General features: G+C 51.3%; 1 protein-coding gene across 6 annotated transcripts; it reads left to right on the plus strand.

The window, feature by feature from the left end:
- The first annotated feature begins 53 nt into the window (after positions 1-53).
- LOC118506440 (mucin-19) lies at positions 54-22,914 on the plus strand. Of its 6 annotated transcripts, none has more exons than XM_036043568.1 (5): positions 54-193; positions 10,055-13,970; positions 14,361-15,019; positions 15,098-17,272; positions 17,355-22,914. In XM_036043568.1, the coding sequence occupies exons 2-5, from the start codon at positions 11,795-11,797 to the stop codon at positions 20,727-20,729; spliced, it is 8,385 nt and encodes a 2,794-aa protein (XP_035899461.1). In that variant the 5' UTR covers positions 54-193; positions 10,055-11,794; the 3' UTR covers positions 20,730-22,914. The 6 variants fall into 6 exon arrangements, with proteins under 6 accessions (XP_035899461.1, XP_035899466.1, XP_035899463.1 ...); XM_036043573.1 differs by lacking the exon at positions 54-193 and adding an exon at positions 623-983; XM_036043570.1 differs by lacking the exon at positions 54-193 and adding an exon at positions 2,274-2,663.
- Positions 22,915-23,216: the final 302 nt, after the last annotated feature.

Consider the following 23,216-nt stretch of genomic DNA (forward strand, 5'->3'; position numbering starts at 1 on the left):
TCCGCGGGTTCGCAATATTCAGCTTGACGTTTTCGTTCAGTGTGTGTGTGCACGCGTTTGACGTTTTCGTTAAAAATTTCCAAAGCGAAGAAAAAGCAAAACGAAGAGAGTGAAAAAATGGATGTTAAACATAAAAACGAACAGAAGCAAGAGTAATAGTTATAGATTTAGTGCGTTTTGAATGAGAAAAGAGGTAAATGTTTGCGATAAAGGTGTAACGCGTGCTAAACTGCCATTGAAACGAATGTTACTTTGTCCGGTCGATGGACAAATGTGGGTAAAACGCGTGTAGCTTTTCTTGCTCCCCCCGTGTGTTCGAGTGTGGGCTGGGTTGGAAGCGGGGGCTCCACACCGCCTGGCCCGAGTGTGTCCACACCGTGTGAATAGAATGGGTTTTCCACCTTTTCCAATCTGAATGTCGGTACCATCGTGGTTGCCCCTGCAGGAAAAGTGGGCAAGTGGCTCTGAACGGTGGCAACATTGTGTGTCAGTTCGGATAACTGCGCTGTGGCTGGTGTGGTGTGTGGCTGTGCCAAGGAGGAAAGGTTTCCGCCGGGGAGTCAGCGTACAGTCCAAGTTACCTGGCAGTCTGCCTACGTGTGTGTGTGTGTGTGTGTGTGTGTTTGTGCGTGTATGTGTTGGTGGTGTGCTGTAAAACCCTTGGCCAGTCAGCGCCAACCTTATGTTAAAGGGAATCGGTTAGGTCGTCGGGGTGGAAAATTTTCCCAGTCATATAACCATTAGCGGCCTCCTGGTGCCCTGTTTTTTTTTTCTGTTGCCTGTTGTTGCTACTAGTGCGTTCGATAGTGTGCACATGACCCGAGCAGCAGTGTACTAGTGAATCCTGTGAGAAGAAAGATAGAAAGACATCGCGAGCGTGAAGGAGAAGCAAAAGCTAACTAGGATGATATCATCCAGCAGAATGGTAGCTGATGGACGGAAGTACAGTTGGAAAGGAACCGAGTGTCTCAAGTTGTAATTAGGTAAACCACCGAAAAAGCTACAACAGCAACAGTGCCCCGTACCACGAAGAAGAGAGAAGCGAACGGGCTTTGTTGCGCCCCTGGTTGCTTTGATGGCACATTTTGCACACACGCACCGTGTGCCAGCGCATGTACTACACAACCATTGAGCCGAATGTTCGCATGTACACGCACTTCTACGCACGCATCGTAACACCGACGGGATGGCGTGATTGGCTCGCCCCGATGGAAGAGAATGGCTGGGTGGTGGACAAGACACAAGACGAGCGTGTACTCGCGCACACAACGGAACTTGGCGAAATTGTTGCCCTTTTTCTTTGATCGATGAAAAGCCGTGGCAAGTACGGAGCACGGCAGAAGCTGTTTCGTTTAGGAAAATTTAAAACTTTTTTATTAGAAAAATATCTATAGAATCGTATACATAAATATTACAAACTTACAAGTACAACTGGGCTGCGAACAAAGTATAAGTACCTAGAAAACCTATCTCATCATCGTCGCAACACATGCAAAGGCGATATTCGCTCGCAAGCAGAGAATGGGTTGTGCGGGTGTGCCCTTTTTTGCCGCGGACACATAAACCTGTTTTGCAGCAGCAGCTGATTGGCACTGAGCGCTGGAATTTCCCGAATGCCCTGGCGGCTAAACTTTCTAAATATTCACCAGCACAACAGTGTGTGGCGGGATAAACCGCTAAAGCGACGCTTTTTCGCCGCTTATGCAGAGTCGCGGCAATAGTAGCCTGGGAAAGATTGGCATCGAAGTGTGTGTTGATGACGATAAAGTTAGACCAGCCTACTGTGCAACAACACGCTTCTAAGCGCAAGGCAGTCAATGTGTGTGTGTGTGCGTGATTTATCTATTGGCTAAATAGAGTTGGCAGTGCTGTGATTAGCAGATAATTATTCTTTCTAATGCGCTAGAAATTATATAAAAAATTATGCGTGATTAGAACGTGTGTGCCACTCGCAAGAAGCAAAAAAAAAGTCTTACCCATGTAAAAAACATCCACGATTTGTGCATTTTTACATTGATTAAAACGCGTATCTGCCCTTTACTCAATTTATTGTTGTGGTTCGCAATTTTTCTCTCTCTCTCTCTCTCTCTCGTGCGCTTGACGAAAAATTATGAACCCGTGTATCTCCGTAAAATTCGCGCTAAAAACAAAAACACTTGCGCTTCTCACCATCATCTCAACAAAGCGCATTCTCTCCATCTCTTTCTCTCTCTCTCTCGGTCGTTCGCTGTGCGATAAACATAAAAAAACACACACACCCTTTAACACTGGTGCATTGTCGTGTGCAGAACGACGACAAGAGGCATGCATGTGCACTGATGCACTTTCGCGGAAAACACGCATACATGCGCTCGCGCTACTTCGCTCTCGCTCTCACCAAAATCGCCAACGCCTGCCACTCACAGTGGTGTCGGTCGTGAAGTGAGAGGCGTTGTCGATCGGTCGCCGTACGGTCGGCACACAGCTGTGCAACGGCAGGTTTCAGTGCATCTCGCGCAGTTGTTGCAGCACAGCAGTGCACCCAGCCCACGACAAGGCGGATCGGTTTTATGATTTGCGCAATTTTCTCTTCTCCGCTTCCTGTGTGTTCTCGTTCCCTCAGTTCTGTTCCGTCTGACACAAAACAACGTTCGTGCGTGCGTGCGTGCGTGTGCACGGGTAAGGTGTGCGTGTGCTTCTTGTCTTCGTGGCCGGATCTTCCGGTAAAGCGAATCCGAAAAGCTGTTCCAACTCTTTCACCTTTGTCTGAAGTAGCGCCGAGTCCGACCATCAGTTCCAAAGTCCAGACGGCTCTCACATAACCTTTCACCATTCACCATCTTTCACCGTACGTTGCAACGCTCAAACACCACGGTGTGTCGCGCGCTCTATTGTCCTCGCCGCTAATGACGAGTGTTCTAAAATCGAAGATCGCGTGCCATTATGTGTGGTGTGGTATGCTGGGTGGGAGGCATGACGGCACCCACAACCAGAACGGAAAGAAAATGGGGTCGTTTAATCAGCAAGACCTACTGCGATCGGGGGTGTTTTGTTGTGGTGTGCGTGCGTGAGTGTGTGGTGAGATTTTTATGCCATCGACTCGATCTGTCCTTCGCTCCCAACACTCCCAAAGGGCTAGGGTCCTGGGAGCTGGCTTACACGGCTGCATGCAAACGAGACACGGCCCCATACGTCGTCGAACGAGAGCGGTGCCTTGCTTCATCGAATGTGAAACAAAGTGTGATATAATCATTTGCAATTGCAGTTCGCGTGTCGCGTTTGTTCGTTTGTTCGCGAACCCGCTACGGTGGTGCTACAGTAGTGTGTGCGTTCCCTTTTTTTCGCTGCAACGATGCACGGATGCAACTGCATTTACACTCACACCGACACACACACACGCACACAGTTGCGCGCTCAGAACACAACGTACGTGGTGTGGTGGCTACTGTGCGGTTTCACGCACCGGTGGGAGGAAGAAGGAAACGACGGCGCAAAGAATCGCGTTGGTGTGACGACCATAATAGCAGGCCTTGTTGTTGTGTATGGGTGTGTGTGTGTGTGTTTGTCTCTCTGTGTGTGCAACAGGGCTGCTGCGATTAGACGGGATTGATAGTGTCGAGGTGTAAAAAGTAAACAGATCAGTTGTGTTCGGCCGGTGCAAGTGGATTTAGCCAAATTTAACCTCTAAATCGCTTCTCCGTGTGAAGCGATACCGCATACCTTTCTTTTTTCGTCACTGGTGAAGGTGTGTCAAGCCACGGGGTCCACTCGATGCCCCGGATCCTTTTATGAATGGGCAAGTGTGTCGAAAAAAAAAGCCATCGTCGTCGTCGTGGTGAATTAATCGTCGTGGGCTGTATATAGTTAGGAGAGGAAAATTACCAGCAGCAGTATCTCACACACAGACACACACACAAGCCCTTCACTTACTTCTCCCCCCTTGTCCCAAACCCCATCCCTTGGTGGCTACCAGTTCGCCCCGGTAGTGATCGCACGTGTCAACCGTAGGGTGGCCTGCTGCAGCTAGACTGTGGCCCCCGATAATGACCAGCTCGGCACAGATAGAATGGCGGTGATTGATTCGCCGTACATTTCACGCGGCCGTGTGTGTGTGTGTGTACATCGGTTTAATTGGTCGACAAAATTGTCGATGAAAGATGCACTCTAGGCTGCTGCTGCAGTGCGCAACACGTCATTTTACACGTCAAAGCGCGACAATTAGTCGGTAGTGTTTCGTGATCGTGCTCTCGCGAGCAGCTAGTTCAGATTCTGCAAACCTCGCATAAACTAATTTGTAGCAAACAAAGCAAAACAGCATATAAATATGCAAAAGCAGATAATTATCCACCATTGAATATGATCGAGGTCATGAGAATTCCTATTCCAACCTCCCTTTTCCCTGTCCCCGGTGCCTTCTACAGCGCTTAAGAATGTGGTGCCAAAGAATGCAAGCAGAAGTAGGAACGTGATCGTATTTTACTGTACAACATTTGTCGAACTTAGCCTTCGTACCAGGGACACCGTCCAGTTGAGATTTTAACCCTTCCATTTGACTGATAATGCTCACTTGAAGAATTTGCAGTTTTGCGTTGTTTTATATCCAGCAAACACGATAAAATATCGAGGGAGCATCATAAAATGATTAAGATAACACAAAGTATCTGCAGCCAGTGCTCTGCATTAGTAGCCTACGCCGATAACAAAGGAGTAGGAAGCAAGAATCTTCAAACGAATCTTTTGCAGCGATCTAAGGATCATTGTACTATTAAATCATCATGAGAGATGCGTGAGGAGGAGGGATCTCTTTGTACTTTGGTTTCAAAGACGTTCTTTTGACCATGAACTGGTGATATTGGACACAGCAAGTCTGATGAAGAATCCTTTCCAAAGCAATAGCTGATATAGCAAAGTGCAAGGATCATTCTACTGTCCAGCCTATCCTTCATTAGGGATCGGAGGATAGACGAAAGAAGGATGTCTCAAGAGCAAAAAAATCCTTGGTAGTCCCTCGAGAGAATTATTGATTAACCGTCGATTGAATGAAGCCATAGTAGTGGAAGATAAATAATTGAACAGGCCGGCAGGATCAGTCATTCAATCATTAGAAGTCGTACAAAAACTCTAGCTGCAGGATTCTAGCTGACAACTTTCTAACGCTTGTTGAATAAGTTGCTCCTTAAAAACTAGAAAAGCTAATTGCAAAATCCATTCTCAATTGTAGCAATTAGATTGAGAAAATGTGAGCTTTTTTCACTGCGATCATCCATTTTACGCAATCGGCTAAATTGCTACGGAAGCATCGATCGAGCTGTTCGCGAAAGGAGAGCAACAACGCAACGGGACAGCAGCAATCAATAACATTCTCCCGAATGGATATGCATTTTTAATTGGATTTGATTATGGAAAGTGAAAATCCATTCAAACTTAGAATGTGGCCCTCGTCCGCGCGTAGAAGCAATGCACAATGCAGCACGCCCCGAAGTACCGTTTTTCTGCAGGCCAAAGGGAGAATGTTTCTGTGCGTGTGTAGGGTGGTGCAAGATGCGTGAGCACAAGACCATACGCATCATCGTGCATGGGAGCGCATTTTTCCGGTCGAAGAGCGAAAGAGCACAATACAAAACAAAAACAAAAATCCCAACCCTCCTCTCTCGCTCCCTTTCACCAATCCGCCGTATCCTTTCCCTCTTCGCTGTGTGTGTGTGTGTGTTGTATCCTTGCTTCATTCACACAAACGCCTGCTCAGTTCGAATTTACGGGCTGTAGTAGTAGTACGCTACGCGTTTATTTTGCTACGCACCCTCTGTTCTCATCCTCTTCCAATACACAGGCAGGTTGTAACGCGAGTGTGCGTGCGCGTGTTTTGTTTGCGCACGCAAGGTGTTTGCCCTCTCTGGTCGCACGATGCCGTGGCGTGCCCACACACGGACGCCGATGGTTGTTTTTGTTGTGTGGACGAATCGAACCACATTCTGGAAGGTAAAAATACTGCATTGTGGAGGTTTTGGCGTTTTTACGTCATTTGATATGGGAAGCACGTGTGTCGTGCAAACGCTGTACTGCAGTGGGTGAGTGTGGAGTGGGGTTCAAATGCAAGCATTGAGAAGAGAATGTAAACGATTCTTTTTAATCAATTAAATTCCACCGTGGTTGGAAAGGAATGTATTTAATTTAGATGGCTGAAATCACAGGATTTTTTAGAACATAATTTCACTAACTTAACAAATTGTTTGCCAACAACAGTATATGATAAAACATCATGTTTTGAATTCAAACTTCTTGGAAGATCAGTTTCAGTAGAAGTTTCAGTAATGAACAATATTTCCTTGGACTGCACTGGTCTGCAACTGGTCCTTGAACAATGTTGAATACTTTATTTACTGTTTGTGGTTAAGACTATTCAAATTACTTGCCAAACACCTCCAGAAGAGAGGAAATTAGCTAACCCATGAATTTTGCTCCAAATCGAACAGATTTTTGCAACGAATGGCAAGCTGTAACCCACCAAAAAATAGGACATATGTTGACATTGAATGATTGGCTCGTTCATTGATGTGGAGCTGGTGTATAATTTCGTTCGATACGGGTCTCAATGTCAATAAAAAAGAACCCAAGAAGAAAGCATCAAATTTTAATAGAAAACATGATCCTTTAGCCACTCTTCATGTCATAGAAACTTGTAATTTAAGCCTTTAACAAGACGGGTGTGATTCCATAACGAAAAAACGGGAAACAGCAACTTACCACAACCCCAATAGGTCAAACCTTGAAACCAATGCCAGATAGAAATCGTTTGGCTGTCCTTTGTTTTTCTCTTTGTGTGTTCCAATGTTTGAATTACTTTTTTACAATATAAAAAGGTGCCACGAAATTCACCTCAACCTTGGGTGTCAAGGGAACAAGCCTTCCAGCGGTAATGTCGCAACACAGCACTTTACAAGCTCAGGCCCAAACTTTGCATGGTAAAATAATAGGCTCTCCTGTGAAGGACTGCTCCCGAAGGTTGGTGCTTTGTGTTGTTGCTGTGATCGATGACCTGTCTGTACTGGGCTGTTGCTGTGCAGGAACCCGCTTCCGGTTATGAAACCGAACAAGAAAGAACCATAAAAGCTGTGTGCAACCAATAGGACGCTGCAATTACTGGCATGCAACACGGGTACACACGGAACAAAGGGAGATGATGGTGGGTGCTGGTGGTCGGTTAGATTTTTGCTCAGAAGATTTGATAGCGGCGGGTCACATATCTCGATATGAACGGCAGGTTCGTTCGTTTTTTTAGATTTAAAGGCATGCAAAGAATGTGTGTGTGTGTCTTGCTTGTTGCACATTCGGGTACTAGTGCACATGCAGCGTGTTCTAATTTTGTGCCCCATTTGCCCGTACCGCACTCAAGAATATGTCCCTTTCCCGAAGCGAAACACCCGGCGGTCAGTTTACGTACTTGTCGGCTCGCGGGCCATCATAAACTGCTCATTATTGGATCGATAACGATTGTGTTGTGTTGTGTGTGTGTGTGTGGGGGCTGAAGGTGGAGGTGGAACCGTGCGAGACACCAGTTAGTAAGCGGTTTTTTAGCCTTTGGTCACAGCCAAACCAAACTTCCCCATAAACGTGACACACCACACAACGCTGCCCGGGGCGAGCGACACTTTATCATTGCACGATTACTGTGACTGCTATTTTGCAGTAATATCTGTGTGTGTGTGTGTGTGTGTGTGTGTGTGCGACTGCAATTTGCAACACGAGATACGGTGTGTGACGCTTCATCATATGCAGTCGTTGGGGCATGCGAGCCAACCGGGGGGGGCAGCGGAGGATAATTTACTGTGTGGCAAAATATTTTATGACGTAATGCTGGTGGTGGCCACATCAGTTATCGGAAGACGATGAACGTCGGTCGGAAGACTCGGTGTCTCCGAAAACATAAAATCCATCACCTCCTTTCATGTAGGGTTATCTTTGCGCACCGTTGTCGCGCTGTGCTGGCAGGAAAGGAATTTAGCGAATAATTGGAAGATTTATTCATCGGTTTTAATTATTCACTCCCTACTTGGCGCGTTGTTGAAGCAAGTGTTCGCACTTTGTGTTATTTGTTTGTGCACTGAAATATGTATCACCAAACAGATTGCGCAGCAGTTGTTGATGAGCGCTGCGCTACACAGTAAAAGTGAGGTTTTGTTTTTCGAGCTACTCGTACAGCTGCCTGTTGCTTCCTCACGGACACACGAGGAGTTCACGAAAGATAACTCAATGTATTTAATAGAGCTGGTATCTGTCTGCAGTTCGCAGGTTTTCCTCCTTCCCTGTCAAAGTCGATGTCCAACTTATAAGCTAAGGAGAAGAGCTCATAGCAGGAACAAATCTTCAAATGCAGTTGCTCGACTGCAGTTGGTCATAGCTCCTCCTAAGCAACTGATAACTCCGTCATATTTTTGCTGTATATTAACAGACACGCTACAAAAGGCGATCGGATGGCTGGTTGGATTCTTAGGACCAACGATCATTGCACGAATCAGATCTAAAAATCAGTCTACAACTGGCTATATGCACACGATCATTACTGATTATAAGCCCACTTATTTCATGACCCTTCTGTCCGTTAGAGCAGAAAACGCGCCTACTTCCTGCCTACCCATCTTACATCATCTCTTGTTCCTGGTACGAGCCAGTTGCGATCGCCCTCTTCCCCATTCAGCGCAACAGTGATCGCATGAATCACGTTGACATCATCGGAAAGAAAAGAAAAATTTGTGGCTGCAATTCCTTCAGTTTCCTTTCAAACATTTCGCCTTAATCTTGCCAATCACCACCAACCGCCAGCAGTAGTGTGGCTTGCTTGCGATGCAAAATTATTCTTAGAATGACGTAATCTGCCCTACCGTAAAGCCCGACCGCTCTTGACATTGCCCAGAGACCGATAAGTGTACCATCGGGCGCGTGTGTTTCAGTATGGCACTCGAGTATGTGTGCCTGTTTGGTTGGAACCGAGTAGAACAACGAACGGATGAACCGCTAACCAACCGACTAACCCCTTGCTGGCTCGCAACCCTGACGCAATTGCATCTCGCACAGCTGTGGATGAGCTCATGAAGGGTAGAAAGGCAATGCAACAAGAACGCACGAGAGCACCGAGAGAGCGTGCTCCGAACGCGCAGATTCTATTCTGTGTTACTTCTTGGCGGCCCCCATGGTAAAACGGTAATTTCCCGCGTGACACACCGGTTGGCTGGTTGGTACTGTTTTTGCTGCGTGTGTGATCTTTACGCCATCTTCTTGACCTACGTACGAACGTGACGACGACCCACATACAATGGCCAACGTGATGCTGCGGATGTGCAGTGGGCAAACAGGTTTTCGCGGCTTCCTGCACACAGACTTTAAAAACGGCCTCGCATCTGTCTTTTCAGCTTACGCGCCTTGCCGCACAAACCGGGGCAGCGATCATATGTTTCCTCTGCGGGACGCGGCAACCTGTTTCTTGTTGGTACAGTTTTTGTGCCTTCCATTTAGCTTGTTCTCCTCCGCGCTGCTTTAGCCGCTATGATCGAAGACGCTTACAGGCGCCGTCTCCATAGTGCTCCACACGGAGAACAATAAGTGCTCTGTTGTTTGGCAGCAGCAAAAAAAAAAAACAAAACAAAAAACGCTGAGCCATTACTCGCTGGTCAGTTGCTGTCTTGGGACGAATGCACATCTGGTTTTTACGCTTACGCCTGTGAGTGGCTAGCACGCGAGTGTCACAGGGAAGCTGCATGGCAGTGGGAAGAAGCTTAATTACTCCCCCGTTTGGGGTGGGGGTTATACTGATGAGATTGTTAGATTGGATTGGAGACTCTTTACCTAACAACTCTTGTGCACGCGAGCCGCGATCCAATCTAATCGTACGTGAGACGTTCGTGAACCAGCACCTCACACCTACGAAACAAACCGGAACTGGATTGAGCCGGACGATGTGGTAGCGAACTCTGTGCGCTTGAACAAATATTCTTCCCTTTTGTATTACATATGCGACCGCTGAAATGTCGACGTCGCTTTGTGGTCATTTTTTAATCATTCTTCCTTCTTATTCACACAGGAAAAAGGCTAGTGGTGTGAATCGATACACGAATGCGTGCAATGCAAAAGAACAATACAGCACAACACGACAACAGCAGGAACTAATAGGCAGACACGCACTCGGCAAAACCACATTAAGAACAAAACAAAAATCCCTACCGAGGGAGAGAGAGAGAGAGACAACCCCGAAGAGGGAAGTGTGTCATACAAAGGGCTGAAGGAAGGCACCCCTACTTATGCCAGTGGTGGCGTGTATCTCGACGATGGCGAAGGAATAGAACCGAGATCTCGCTTGTCACACTCAAAACGGAACAAAGAGTGTCCAATGTAAAGCTCACACTCACGGCGGCACACTCACGATCGTCTAGAGCCGGGCGACGTCGGTGAACACCACGGGTACGGTACGGTGCTGCCGGTAATGCTGATAGCTGGTCAAGCGAACGTGATTACAGACACACACACACACACACACACACACAAACACACATACAGTCCGGACACATTGTGGATCGATTGTGGTGCTGGCGCGCGGCACGACAGCAGCAGCAGCAGCAGCAGCAGCGTGCACCCCTTCGCGATCCGATCCGGGACCGGTTGGCCGTGTCCCGTGTGGTGACGAGCCGGCAATTACTGCACTACCGCACACTACCGCCCTTCGCCGTCGCACAACAACAAGCAGCAGCAGCGCAAATACGCGAACAAATCGGCAAACGAACACATTGCACACTGGGCGGCAGTGTTGGCGTCGGTGTGTCTGTTAAGTGAACCAGTGAAGGCAGAAGCAAAACCCGGCCCGACCCGACCCGACGTAACCTAATAGTGGCGGTTTTAAAAACGCAGCACGACGGGGAAGCGCAGGAGAAGCGCTCAACTCAGCGCGGCCACAACTTATTACACGCTGTTGTACTTATAGCAAACCCATTTCGACCGCTGACCGGTGGGGATTCTCTAGCAAGCGGCCTGCAATTACCATTCAGAACCGAACGCGCGAGTTTTGGCGTGCATTAGGATAGAAGCAATAAAATAAACGAAAAGAGCGTTTGCTAGCACTTACCGTGCTTGCGAACCCAGAAAAAGAGGCTAGCGAACTTGTGTACTTGTGTTACAGGTGTTGCTCGGTACGGTGAGGACGTTTAGCGAACGGCGGCGTGTGTGAATATTGCCTACAACCCGGGGGCCAGAATTGAGCCGAGGAGAAAAAAAAAGTGGAACACAGAACAGATGATTGTCGGGCTATATTTAGCCATTTCTGGTTGCTAAAATTAACCTCCAAGAGCGTGGCGGGAGCTGCTGCTGGGTGCTCCGAGTGTAAGAAACGGAAGGCCAAGCAAAACGGGCGGTGCAACCGAACCGAAAACAAACACACCACACCGCTCAAGTCTGGTTTGTTTTCGCCAATATCAAGCAACAGAACGTACGAACCAACCGGAATCTCGCGAATAGTACGGAACGGGCTTTGGACAATCGGTAAGTGTGCGTGTGTGGTACAAGGAAGCAAAGTGAAAGAATTTAAGCTAAGTTGATGTGCGGATCCGAACGCACGATTCGGTGTTCCCGGACCGCGTAAAGGAAACTCAAAGCAAGTAACTACACTACCGAACAGTAATCGTACATCGTACACCGATCCAGGCGCTTTGGTGGCAAGTATTGCAAAATAAATTGAGTTACCGCGTGAAACGACTAGCAAAGCGCCATCACCACCAACGACCTGAGACCTGAAACCTGAAGCCGGCAGTGTGGGCAAAGCAGTGTTGGGAAAATGAATATAGATCCATCGAACAAGGCACAAGAACAGGAAGAGCAGAATCAGCAAACGACGACGACGGCAGCAGGAGCGGCGGCGGCGGCGACAACAACCACAATTACGGCTACTACCACCGCGGTACTGGCATTACTAATTTCCCCCTCATCGTCCTCGTCAACGTCGACCGTTTCGCCCACCGCTTCATCGATTTCGAAAAACAGCAGCACCGACGAGGTCGATGAAACTACGGCGGAAGCAGAACCACCACAACTCGCGGCAAAGCGTAGCAAACCGGTGGCGGCAGAAGAGCAGCAGCAGCAGTTTGTATACGAGCAACGAGCAGATGAAGATGTCCACCGCACTAACAGTGAGCAGCGTAGAACGGCGGCAGCGGAACAACCGCTCGGTGGTGACTGTCCGTGCTCAACCGGCCCGACGATGCCCGGCGAGCCGAATGTTACGATGACAGTAGACGTTACAAACACCACCACCACCACCACCGCCACTACTACGAGCACTACTACTACATTGCTGGGCCAATGCATACCAGAAAACGTGACCACCGAACTAAGGACACTCGAGCTAGAAGCCCCGGGCGGACCTGCGCCAGCAAGTGAAGCGAACCGGGACAGCAACAGCTCAAAGCAGGACGATACACTGTCGTCGATAGTAGTGGAGCAGCAGCCGGTACGAGAGCTGACCGCGGAAGCCTTATCACCACCAAAAACACCACAACCATCATCACCGCTGTCATCGAGTTCAAGCTCAAGCTCGTCCACCTCCTCGACACCGTCCATCGGCGAGGAGCGGCGCCTGCCGGTCGTGCCGGAAGAGGATTCGTACGCGGAAGATCCACCGGCAGGCGAATGTTGTTACGGGCAGCCGGTAGCCACCGCTTCCAACAACAATCCCGCGCTAGTGCTAGCGGTTGATCTCACGTCCGCCGACGGTGGTGCAGCTGGCGGGTGCATCAATGACCGCTACAACAATAACAGCAAACGCAGTGATAGTGACTTTCAAACCGTGCTCGGTGACAGCACGCACACGAAGGTTACCGGCAGGAATGACGATGGCAATGAGATGGCGACGGCGGCGGCGGCAGCAACGTCCTTATTGTCGGCGAGCGCTGCTGCTGTGATGGAGGAAGGCGTCCGTACGTCTGGTGCGACGGTGACACCCGCAACCGAAATAGCGCTAGGGCAAGGCGAACGGCAGAGGTGTGCCACGACCACCACAACCACCATCATGAAGCATGTCCGCGGCGATGATGAGCACGAACCGTTGCTAGGGACAGCGGACCGTACCGAGGCGGCGGTGAGAACGAATGACGACAATAACTGCGAGCTGCCGGCCGTAGCACCGATAGAGTTAGTACAAACGATCGAAACGACCGACCCGACGACACAGCAGGACGGCATGAGTGCAGCTGCCGGTGTGACCGTGACGGCGGATGTACAGCACGAAGCCGTCGAAGGTGTGACGGCTCGCACCGCCGACGGTTCGCCGCCATCTTCCTCGTTGTCGTCCTCCTCCTGCTCCTCCTCCTCCACCGTTCCGCTATCGCCGCCGACGTCCTCCGCGTGCTCGCTGTCCTCGTCCGAATCATCGCCCGAAGTTTTGGCCGAATCCCAACAAGAACCTTCTGGCAAAGGGGCTGACACTCAACCCGTCGTAGACAATCGACCATTCGGTGGTGATAGTGCACCGAAAGGACACTCCCTTGAGGGTGAAGGATTGTCCTCCGATGCGGTGCCACAGCAGCATACGCAACCAGCGCCACCGCCGTGTTCAGTCCTTGGGTCGGGCGAGGCGGCAGGTGTTGCAGTTCCGCAATCGTCCCCCAGCACCACGCGCCCGTTAACGCTAGCCGAAGAACTGTCGCAGGCTGCTGCGGCTGCATCTTCGCCATCGTCGGGTACGGCAGCGTTAGCAGTAAGCGCACCACCGTCCGCAGTCGTAGATGTCCTACCAAAGAGTGCTGCCGATACAGCAGCAGCGGTGGTCAGTGGTAGCAGCCGGAGTACGTCCCCAGTGCTGCACAGTAGTTTGAAGAAAGCGAGCAAAATGGGTGTCACCACCGGTGCGGCCGCTGCCGTGGCCGCGAAGGGAGAAAACAGGCGACGAGTGTCCTTTCCCCAGGATGCGCAGCTTATCACTGGCTATCTGGATCCGGTTAACCCTTGGGCCTGCAGTGAGTATTTGCTCCATCACACACTGAGCAGTGGTTTACGGTTGGTCTGCACAGGCTTAGTGAGCCTTCTGCGTTGGCCAAGTAAAACTGTAGTTACGTTGTACATTTTATTTAAACAATATTGGCAGATTTGATTGAACAATCTAAAGTAATTGCCATAAGCACGGTTAAGGAATTTTATATACAATTTAGCTACAAATCCTTCTTGAGTTATACAGTGCAGTACAGTAGATTGAGAGATGAGCAGATTGAGATACAGTAGTTACTTGATGTTCAATCATAATTGCCTCAATTGTTTAGGCTGGTGCGCGTCTCGAATCGAATTACCTTTCGATCTTCCCATGCTGCATGTGTGTCACTCCACTTACAACACTGTAACATCTTTTACAGTATCGGTCTGCGAAACGCCGGAGCTGCTGGAGCTGTACCACACGTCCTGCAAGCGGCACAACACGATGCCACTCAAAACGGTGCTCGACCACCTGCAGTCGATCGATGTGACGAAGGGCCGGGTGCCGTTGCTTTCGCTCAAAGATCAGCACCTCAGCTACAGTGGGTGCGAAGCGCTCGAGGAAATCTTTAAGCACGTGCAGTACCGCTGCATCGATCTGTCGCACAGCGGGCTGGACGATGTGACGGCCAGCGTCATGTTCGACATCATCGAGTACTACGAGGCGGCCCAGGAGCTGGACATATCGGACAATCTGCAGATGTCCAGCAAAAGCTGGACCGCGTGCATTAACATGATCAAGAAGAGCCAGGCGCTGAACGTGCTGATAATGCGTGGCCCGATGATATCCGACTATCAGGCAAACAACCTCGCGAAGGCGCTTAACACATCCGCCATACACACGCTCAAGCTGGAACATTGCGTGCTGAGTCAGCAGCCGATCGCGTCGCTCTGCTCCATCCTGAAGCGTAACAAAGTGTTGCGCGAACTTTGGTTGGCGCACAATCAGCTGAGCTGCGAGGATGCGCTGCAGATCGCGAACTTGTTGCGGGCGAACCTCTACATTCAGCTGATTGACATCTCCAACAACCGGATCGGGGTAAGTAACCCCGAGTGGTGGTGGTGGTGGTGCTTGTAATATTCGACTTGATTTATCATCTCTCTCCCTCGTAAACAGGACAAAGGTGTGGAGCACATTGTGAGTGCGATCGTCGAACAGGCTGTATACTTTAAGGAGGTACAGGAAAAGAAGCGTAAAAGTGATCTACTAACCTTTTCCGACCTGTCGAGCAGCCTGAACAGCATCAACAGTGCGAAGAACTACTTTCCCCAGCGGTTGCGTTCGTCCGATTCGGATTCGGCAGTGCCTACGGCAACGGGACCCTATCTGGATACGTCACCGTCGCCGGTAACGCTCACTCCACCGGTCACGCCACCGTCGACACCTGCACTAGCGCCGTGTGAAACGGCCACGACGGCGGAAGAGAAGAACCAGCGGGTGGAAAAGCTGGCCAGCGAAACGCTGGAAGCTACGAACGGTTCCAGCACCGCCACCTTCGCCGTCGGCTCGGTAGAAGCGGCTCCAGTGTATGCGACGTGCGCCCAGTCGCACCAGCCCGACAATGATGAAACGAACCCACCACTACCTCCATCACCCGTACCCGCAGCGCCAACGCCGCCGACGCCGCCCTTGGCTGTTGCTCCCTCGAACGTGAATCTAGTGGAAATGAGTACAAAACATAGCGTAAGTCTACAAACAACTAGTGATAGAGAGAAGCCCGACATGGTAGCGCGCCCCGTCATGATGACGGCCGAGGAAGAAGCACTGATGAATTCCTCTAGCGGTGGAGCAACAGTGGCAGCAGCGGTGGCAGCAGCGGTGGCAGCGATGGCAGTTCCGGGTGACGGTGGTGAGAGCGAGAACAAGACGATGATGAGCACCTCAGCGGAAACAGTACAAACCGACCAGAAAGAGTCGCCGACGGTTGGGCAGGCGGTGGGGACGGTGGCGGAAGGGGAGGAACCGCATTCGGACAGCCCGGTACCGCAGGCGCCCAAAAAGCCCCGGCTGGCGAAGCAGGACAGTGTGTTGACCGAGTTTGAGGCATCGCTATCGACGGCCATGGAAATTGGGGACCAAAGAGAGGAGGACGGGGAAAAGCGCACACCAGTCCAGCAGCTGAGCACCGTTACCAAGGAAGTGGCCCGTGCGCAGATGATGATGGTGGAGGAAGACGTGCCGGAGCTGTGCACTGATTACGATGACGATGGTAGCAATTTACGAATTTCGCAGGAAAATCTCTTCGTCGATCTTGGCATCCCGGCACTGAGCGAGGAAGAGCGAGAACCGGAAACGAGGAGTGCTTCCGTGGAGTCGTCCGGGGACGTGTTTTCGCCGCTTGCGCCACCAGCGAAAAAGGACGAGCTGCAGCTGTTGTTTGAAAAATCCCAACAAAAGGGAAAGCAGCAGGTAGAATCGGCGGCTGTGCAGCTACAGCCAAACGGTGTTTCGATGAGCGAAAAGAGAGAAAGAAAAAGTGCCATTAGCAGCGATGAGCGATCGGACGTATCGTCGTCGCCAGCCGGGAAGAAGAAGGATCGCGCGCAATCGAGCAGCAGCAGCATCAGCAGCAGCAGCACCGACAGCATCAGCGTGGTGGAGAAGACGATACAGATCAGAGACAATGTGCCACTGTCCCGCTCGCTGGATTCGGTCGGCGGTGATGAGTCCGACTTTGAGAGTAGCAGCCCGTTCCGGACGACCGCGCCGAGCACCTTTCCGAACGAGCGCTCGTTCAGCTCGGAAAGCCTAAACAGCGAAACGTCGATCGATTCCAACGACTCGAAATCGAGCCTTAAAATACACGAGTCCAAGTTTGCCGCCAAAAACGGTACGCTGGAGCGGCAGCAGTCGAGCGTGAACCGTGACACGGTCGGCACGGACCAACCGCCAAGCAGCCCGTGCGGGTTGCAGGTGCTGGTGCTATGGAACAATGAGATTACGCGCAACTCGGCACGCCACTTTCAGCGTTTGTTGGAGCGGACGAGCACGCTCGACACGCTGAACGTCGGTAGCAATCAGCTGTGCAACAGCTTCGTTGCCGGCATCAGCGGAAGCTTGAAGGCGAACACAACGCTCACCAATCTCGGACTGCAGAGCGCACATCTGTCGGACAAGGGCGTCAAGACGATGGCCGAAATCATCGAGTTCGGGGGCAATGCATCGCTGCAGCGCATCGATCTGCGGCACAACAACATCCAGAAGGCGGGCCTGGAAGCGTTGAACGATGCGATGAAATCGAACAAATCCATCACGCGCATCGATCTGGACGATACGCCGAGAAGGATTAAGGTAAGGGCGCGCAGATGGGAGGGCGCGATTTCCGGACGTAAAGTTTGCTCACCTTCCTCTCCTTACCTCCTTCCGTTCGCAGGATACGTCGCTGGATGGGGTCGGGTCGGAGTACAGCCGGCTGGTGAACAACATCCGGGCACAGTGCGAGCGGAACAAAAACCCGCCGGAACCGAGCGAACCGATCAGCACGACGGTACGCCGTGCCCGGGCCAACTATCTGAGTTCGCGCAAAATCTCGCTCACCTGTCCCTCGATCAAGACGTCACCGAGTGCGCTGGCCGACAAGCAGCATCTGCTCGATCCGAACGGTGGGTGCAAAAAGTCGACCGGTGGCCGTTTGCGGTCCCCGTTGCCGAGTCCCATTCCTTCACCGATTGCCTCGCCGGTACCGAGTCCGTCCCGCAACCGATTCCATGTTTCGCGCGTGACCGATTCGACCGGTGGAGGTGGCGGGTCCGCCTCGTCCCCGTCACCCTCGTCGACCGGCAGCTCGCCGACCCTGTTCTTTCCGTCGAACTCGCGGTTCCGGGTGGTGACGGTGGCCGAGCCGGATGCCGGTGCTAAAAGTGCTAACAATCCGTACCGTAGCAGCAGCACGATCAACCTGCCCATGAGCGGCAAATCGTCCACCTCATCCTTTACTGTGGGCGGTGCGGGTGGTGCTGCTGGCGGAACGGCACCCGCGACCACAATCAATCGCCGCCCGGTGTGCAGTTCCGCTCCGACACTCTCATCCTTCCCCTCATCGCCACTGTCCCCGTTGGCTACTGCGGCCGGTGGAGTGCCGGTGGTGGGGCGGGTAGCTAGCCAAACACCATCCCCGCTGTTGCCACCATCGTACGGTAGCGCGGGTAACAGTACGTTCCATACGGCCATACTACCTTCGCCACTGATTACACCGGCGCCGGGAGCGATGGCGGGATCATCCTCCTCGCCTACTACCATGCCCACGATACTTCCCATGCCGAGCAACCCGATGCCTTTGGGAGTGGCCCCACAGTGTACACTACTACAGCAGCAACAACAGCAACAGCAACAACAGCAACAACAACAGCTCCAATATCAGCCACTACCACCACCACAAATCGTTCCAATGATGCATCAACAGGCGCAACCGCTGCAAAACTATCACTTTGTCACAACGTTCGGTCCCGGCAGCAACACCACGGTTCCGCTTCAATCTACCATGGTTACCCTTTCATCCTTACAATCGCAGATCGTACCACAAACGTTCCTCCACCAGCAACACCAACAACAACAACAACAACAGATTCCACCACAAACACCACCGTCATCATCATCATCGTGCACGGGCAAGGTGCGCCAATCGTCCAACTCATCCGACTCTGCCCATCAGCACAGCAGCAGCAACAGTAGCAGCAACAACAACAACAACAACAACAGCAGCAACAATAACAGCAGCGGCAGCACCCTGCACGACTCCGTGCTTTCCTCCACCAGCATCGAAAGCCCCGATCTGGAGGTGAAACGCTTCATGTCCGGTGGGACCATGTTGGACGATAGCTGCTGTTCGTCGATCAGCAGCAACAGCATCGACTCGATCGATGCGGTCCACTTTAACCTGAATGCGTCGCTTAGCTCGACGGAGGAAAGCTTCGACATGATTGTCAGTTCTCCGCCACCGGCCACCACCGCCACTAGCTCCCGCAGCACGATCGGCGACGGATCGTCGGAATCGAGCAATAACGTGCTGGAGGAGGAAAGTACGCTGATTCCGAAAGCATCGTCGCTGCTGCCAAGCGGCGTAACGTTGGATGCACCACCATTACCACCACCACCACCACCGGCCAGCTTTTCCACCTCTAGCATGGTGCAGGTGAATTTGGCCAGCTCGCAAGAATCCCTGTACGATGTGCACGACCTTTCCGGGTCCTCCAACTCTTCGTCCGTCTCGGCGGCGGCAGCAGCAGCAGCAGCAAATCTGGCGGCAACCGGCGCCAAATCCACCGTACAACCGGCACCATCCGTAAGCGCCGCCGGACCCGGTCAGCTGGTCGGCGGTAACAATTCAAACGAAAGCACGCTTACCTCGGTGCAAACCCTCGAACGCGAACCGAACGCGGTGGTGGCGAGCGGCAAGCAGGAAAAGCCACCTCGTGTACGTAAAACTTCGTGGATTCTTGGCGGTGGTGGAAGCGGCAGCAGCAGCAGCAGCAGCAAGCATATCGATTCAAGCTCAAGTGGTGCGAGCACACCGACGCCCAGCGGTGGCGGCGGCAGTGGCTATCCGCCAGCGATCGAGAAGCTACTCAGCATCTTTCACCCGAGCAGTTTGTTTTCGTCCCACAAATCATCCGCCAGCCCGCCGCCGGCAGTGACGCAGGACGGTTCGGCACAGGGCGGCGGTGGATCACAGCCACCGTCGCGGAAGGAAAGCCCGATGGGCGGGTTGTTTTACTGGGCGCATCACGGTAGCAGTGCCAACACCAGCCCGACCAGTACCGCCAAAAAGGAGGACGATCGTGCCGCCGCCGGTCTAAAGGTGAGCGTGTCGCCCGAAACCACACTAACGCCGCCTCAGCTGCAACCGTTACAGAATCAGGCCCACGTACTGGCTCACCACCAGCAGCACCAGCAGCAGCAGCAGCAGCACAGCGCAGAACATATGCCGCCCCAGCTGAAGGTAGAGATGAAGGAGAACATTTCACCGGAAAACACCATCACCAACAAGCTGTTGCTGTCGTCGTCGAATAATGCGCCTGCGGTGGCTGGCGGTAGTGATGCGCCAACGGTTGCAATGGTTGCGTCCCCCACGGTGAACGTGCCGGGCGCAGCGACCGGTGCTTCTGCACCCCATGCGAAGGTAATCTTCCAGCTCGGTGGTGATTACGACGAGTCGGAGGACGATATCGATACGCTCACCAACAAGTACGGCAACCATCCGAGTGGTACAGTAGTCGGTGGTGGGACCGGTTCCGGTGGCGGTGGAATGCACTACTTCGGGGGCGGCACCCCGAGCAGCCTGATGGGTGGCAGCACGACGAGCAACAGTAGCGGCATCAGCATCGGCAGCAGCGGTACCAGCGCTGGCGGCGGTGATCTGATGCTGCTGAGCGGCAGCAGCAGTGCTGGGATCGTGGTTTCACCCTCACCGAGCGCTACCAGCGGACAGTCGGACACGGTCGTTGTGCTGAGCCATCTGGGGCAGCTAGCGCGCGATTCGCTCAGCATGTTCAAGAACCCAAGCCTCACCTCGCAGGACTCGATCTCGATTCGTTCGATGGATTCGCTGACGGAGATCGCTAATGAGAGTGGCAAACCGTCGCAACTGGCTGCTTCCCAAACGTCTTCGTTGTCGGTGGTACCGCCAACAACATCAACAACAACAACAACAGCAGCATCGACAACAATTTCTTCATCATTATCACCATCATCAACCTCGTCATCAGCAACACCAATGTCAGCATCGACCGACAGGCAGGAAACGCGCTAGGGAACGAACGAAGGGTGATAGTGGAAGTACTTAGCGGAACATCCATGCACACTCCCCGTGCGTGCGTGTGCGTATGCGCGCGTGTGTGTGATTACTATTTATTAGGTTCGTTACCGATGGGCGCAAGAATTGATTTAAGCGCTTCCAACAAAGCAAAGGTATACATGCTCTCCGGATTCTTGTCGTTTTCGTGGCGTGGCGCTTCGGCATTCGCAATCGCAAAGCTTTTGTTCCTTTTTTTGTCGTAATATTGTTGATGATGATGATTACTCTTTACAAACTTACCTTTACGATCGTTAAGCCCTTAGTCAGGTATCGTGAGACTGTTTCGTATCCAAAGGACGGTCCGATCGCGCATTGAATGCTTGCTGCTGATTGCAGCATGATCAAATCCCCAAAATGCTCATCAGTCTACTCAAAAAAAAAAAGAAACATAATGTGCCTTCTTGAATAATGGAATCAATTTGAAAACACTAAACTCGGGAAAATGAGTGAAACCGCGGTGATCATAACCTAAGGGTGTGTGTGTGCGTGTGCGTCGAATAGCTGGAATGTGGAAGATCATGGTCCTGTACCGAGAGAACCTTGTGCGCGAAACGGATGCATTATTGGATGATGTTGAACAGCAAGAACAACTTTGATATACTATACTTGACTGAATAGGACATATATACAAAAAACGAAACCTAACGCGAGCGTAAAAAAAAAAACACACACACACACTCGGAAAACGAAACACACGCAAAACAGAGCGTGATCGCGTCGTCGTGCTTTACCTACACTACTCTGCAACTGTACTGACTGAATGAGTGGAGCGAAACAGGCAAGCCGAATGCGCTTCTCCGGTCCCCTTTGGATACAAGCATCTCACGATAATACTGTCCGCGCGTCTATTACCGGAAGGAACAGCCCGGAATGAGTCACTTCAGTTCAGGGAAACATATAGACAGAAGCCAGCCAGTGGAGAGTGGAGTGGCATATTCGTTCTGGGAAGCATTTTTAAATTTGTAGAATTTTGTTTTCCCACTTTTGCCGATCGTTGTTGCATCCAACCAACAGGAAGATCGTTGCCAACTTTTGAGCCGATTCTCCACGGCGGCAGCACAAGTGTTTGATGAATGAGGGAGCAGCACTTAGAAGATTGTGCAATCGATTTGATATCGCTCACCACCTCCTCACCCGGTTGGCTTGTTGCCCGGGCTGTGATGAGCAGATTTTTCCGAGCACAGGGTACAACCCTTCACCGGGAAAGGGAGGGAAGCGTGTTGTAATTAGTAATGCTTTTCCGTTGCTGCTGTCGCTGCTGCTGGTACGACAGACAGTTGGCAGCGTTCAGTGACAAACCAATTAATCATGGCCCGAGCGAGCGCATCCGCGCACGAAACCTACCAAACCTGGCTTGCATGTACCTTTGAGTGTTGGAAAAAAGGAGGCAAAATAGTTGCGGTTCAAGTTTACCCCTTCGGTGCAACAAAATTTCAACCCCTCAGTTTTCTTGTTTTAATCGTTGTAGATGTGAAAACGAAGCGATAGGATGTGTGGCAAATGGGAAATTCAAAACGATAAGCGATAAGTTAACACTTAAGATGGATTGCGCTAAGCCCGAAACGAAGTACTATAATAATGGCAGAATCTTAAAGGAAGAGAAAAAAAACCCCCGTAAAATAGCATCTGCAGCACGGAGGAACGTTATGAAATTTGCATTCCTGAATTTCACCCTTAATGAACGTGTTAAACGTGTTGCTATTTTTACACCGAAAGAGGGTAGCGAGATGTGAGGTTGTGTGATGCGGTACTTATTGTTTAGCGTATTTGGCATACATTTACTTACGGCGGAATTATGGAGGATTTAATTTAGGCAAAAGATTACTTAACAAACCAGCCACACACACACACGCACGCACGCACCGGCGCGCGCACCGATCACACCGTACATGGATGCATGGATGAGATAGTAATAACGGTTAGGAAGGGTGATTATCGTAAGGATCGTTAGCAGCAGCAGCAGGCAAACAAGCCGTCAAGCGATAGTTCATCATCATCATCATCATACTACAACACGTACAAGAACAGAGATCCCTCTCAGCGCAGCACCACACATCCCATCGGAATTCTATCGTCTAGCGCATAAGTCCTTCCCGTAAAAACAAAAGAAAGCAAGCTCACGCTCTATTGCTAGTATTCATCGTCCCGTTAGAATCCATCATTCATCTGCCTCGACAAAACAAAACCCCCCCCGCACCCCATTCTTATGTGGCACCACACCTGCGAAACGGGCGGACAGATCTTATCAGCCCGGCTCGTCCTTAACGCGAAATCGCTCTTGTGGTTTGGTTGGTTCGGTTCGGAAATGGTTTGTCCTTGCCCACGAATACCAGTGGCCGGTTACAGCAGTTGCGCGCGCCCGTTGTACAACCTAGTTTCCTTCTTCTGTGATACAAGAAAAGCACACTTGTGATAAAGTGAAATTTATTCGTACATAATGTT

This window comes from Anopheles stephensi, chromosome 2 (genome assembly GCF_013141755.1).
Source record: "Anopheles stephensi strain Indian chromosome 2, UCI_ANSTEP_V1.0, whole genome shotgun sequence".
Classification (NCBI taxonomy): Eukaryota; Metazoa; Arthropoda; class Insecta; order Diptera; family Culicidae; genus Anopheles; species Anopheles stephensi.